The sequence below is a fragment of the Vicia villosa genome, linkage group LG1, assembly GCF_029867415.1.
Source record: "Vicia villosa cultivar HV-30 ecotype Madison, WI linkage group LG1, Vvil1.0, whole genome shotgun sequence".
In the NCBI taxonomy this organism is placed as follows: Eukaryota; Viridiplantae; Streptophyta; class Magnoliopsida; order Fabales; family Fabaceae; genus Vicia; species Vicia villosa.
Genome location: NC_081180.1, coordinates 87,596,259 through 87,599,490, shown reverse-complemented (window position 1 = coordinate 87,599,490; position 3,232 = coordinate 87,596,259). Strand labels below are relative to the sequence as shown.

At 38.2% G+C, this 3,232-nt stretch overlaps 1 protein-coding gene across 1 annotated transcript; it reads right to left on the bottom strand.

Annotated features, from left to right (window-relative positions):
• Positions 1-1,200: 1,200 nt before the first annotated feature.
• Positions 1,201-1,728, bottom strand: LOC131648634 (uncharacterized). The gene has a single exon (XM_058918376.1). It carries the CDS (start codon positions 1,726-1,728, stop codon positions 1,201-1,203), a length of 528 nt encoding a protein of 175 aa, XP_058774359.1.
• Between the last annotated feature and the right edge of the window lie 1,504 nt (positions 1,729-3,232).

Below are 3,232 nucleotides of genomic sequence, written 5' to 3'. Positions count from 1 at the left end.
CACCACCTCATATTTTATAACCAATAGCATGCAGAAATGAACATAAAAATTCATCGTAGCTGATTCGGCCAGGTTACGTTTCCACCTCAAGCTCATCGTCAAGATCTCCAATTTCCTCAAGAAACCTGCAAAACAACAAATGAAGGGATTTCAGACCTAGATCTAGGGTTGCACGGGGCTCTGAAGACAATTTCCATAAAAGTCAGGTCGAAGCCTCGTAATCCACCATTCGACCTGGTTGCACCCTCACTTCTTGTTGTTACCAAGGGGATTAAAGGGGAGGGCTATGGAAGATACCGTAAGTTCGTAGTTAATGGCGCCCATATATAATAAATTTGTAGTTAATATCGAGCCCTAATCTAGCTCCGAGGTGTGTTGTGGGATGCTGACGCACTCAAGAATCATTTTGGGTTCTATAAAACTAGAATCTACTTTAGGTAGATATCCACTCCTAAATGGGGAAGAAATCGAGAAATCATTACCCGCGATGACGAAAAAATGCCTCGACAAGACTAGAGATCAAAGGCCAACCCCAGGTTACATTCCATGGAACATCCAATCCTCCAACACACATTAGCAGGAAAATCACCTCAAATATCTTCCGATCAAAGGAGACACTTTAAAGCATAAAGTATGTCCATCCCAAAATTTCACTCAGAACAACAACCGCAGCCCTCAGACACCGTCTAACCAAAGGGACACTTCGAAGCACGAAGAACATTCAACCGAATTTCTAGGAGAAAGGCACCGATCAAAGATCCCATACTCTATCCGGCCATTTCGAGGTCACTAGCAAATATTATCTACCTTTTCGGTTCTTTGTTTATTTGTAGTAAATTCAATTCATTATTAATATAAAAATGTATATACTATGTATGTAACACCCCAAATCTACCCGGTAATTATAATACAAATCAGAGTATTTTAAAACTTCCAACAACTATTTGGGAAATCACATTTCAACCTAAAGCAAATAACCCGTATTTCATTTAACATAGATACATAACGTTCGGATGAACAATTTGCAACATAATTTATTCATATGAAAACATAACAACCTTTTTATTAATTACGCAGCGGAATCACAACTTTTAACTTAGACATCATTTACAACTTTTTTTGAAGCAAATAGAATATATTACCATAAAAAACTGTTATGTACAAAGGGTGATCCTTAGATCCAACCTACCAAACAACCTATTACATCATCAAGAGGGCCACATGATCTCTAAGCTTCTTAGACAGCCAATTTCTATACACAATATTGTCTATGATACTTTTAACTATATTTGTGTTAGCACCTTTGGCAAAAACTATATTATTTCTTCTATACCATATACCATATACAGTTTCAGAAAAAGCCATTTTCAACAGGCTGGCCCTCCAACCTTTCTTGTTTGCTTCCTTTGCTAGCCATTTCAATTCCTCAGCCCATGGGAGAGGACTGTGAGCATTATCAATCCACTGCAGAATTTGGCCCCACACCTCTTGATTCTCCCTGCACTCAAAGAAGAGATGAGCTATGGACTCATCAGCAGACTTACAGATACTACAAATACTATCAGTGATCAAGTTAAACCTCCTAAGCATATCCTTTGTTGCAGGCTTCTCATGGCATAACATCCAAGTAACAAAGTTAGCCCTGGGTCTAGCCATATTTCTATGAAAAATACTCCTCCAGTTTACCACATTTTCATGATCATTCATGGCATCATACATCAACTTCATTTAGAATCTGTTTTGACTCAGCATTCTGTCCCATAGCTGTTGATGTTGCTGCACCTCTTCTCTAGCATCCATGATTCTCTTCATCACCCAAGAACAACTCTTGCTGATATTTGCCTCCATTACATTGTTGTTTTTCAAGTAGTACATGTGAATCCACTTGACCCACAAGTTGTCAAACTTCCTGCAAAGATTCCATAAACACTTAATCATAGCAATGTTGTTCCACATATGGAGGTCCAGCAATCCTTGACCTCCCTGTGCTCTAGGCCTACAGACAATCTTCCATGCCACAGGGCTTTTTTTGCCAGCATTTATACTACCATTCCAGACAAACATCCTGCACATACTGTTAATTTTCTTGATGACAAACTGTGGTATTGGAAGGCATTGCATCCAATACTGAGTTATTGCCAAGATCACACTTTTAACAAGCAAGATTCTACCAGAATAATTAAGGAGCCTGGATGTCCAATGAGCTATCCTAGACATGATTTTATCTATTAATGGCATATAATGATTGATGTTTAATCTCTTACTAGTGATAGGAATACCAAGATACCTCATTGGCAACTGCCCTTCAGTGAACCCAGTAGCTCCTATCATTTATTCCTTGACCATATTGTCCATGCCACCACAGAAAACCTTGCACTTCTTTGGATTGACTACAAGTCCAGTAGATTCAGAGAAAGTCTGAACAATCTATAGCAACATATGCACTGAGCTAACATCTCCCCTGCAAAACAACACCATAGAAACAAATATTATTCATCCCCCTGGTGCTATGTATCAGAGCAACTAAACCGACTTGGACTTACAGCAACTAATTCTTCATTCTTGAATACCTGCACGTTAGGCAACGGCGAAACAAATGAAAGGGGTGAGATATCAACCAATATGAACAAGTGTATGATAAACACAAATTAGTAACTTTAATCAACCAACACATCAACATAGCAACTGAAATTAACACAACTTAGTAACAACAATAACCTTAACACACAACTCAAAATATGACTCAAGGCATAAGCCTTCTTCGTTAATTTTGCAACTCAGAACTCCCAACTTATAAATTTCCAGTTTATCGAGGCATCAAGGCATAAGCCTTCTTCGCTAATTTTCCAATCCAGGTCAACATGGTGAGCATAGCTCTAACTTCAAAATTGTCAATCCAGACCAACTTAAAGATGCAAATGTATGAATGCAATAATCGCATACAACAACAATCATCGCAAGGCATAGGCCTACATCAACATTGTACCAATAAACAGAGGTACTCAACGTCGCTTCAACACTGGTCACAGGCCCACAACTTAATCAACTTATCAACAACAACTTATAATAACGGCAAAATAACATTGGCCATATAGCCTATCAATTTATCTTGCCAATAAATAGAGGCAATTCAACTAACTTCCACCTCACATGCAATTTCACATATTTCGACAAAATACACATCATTCCACACCAACCAAAATAACTACAAACATATAATTAATCACTCATA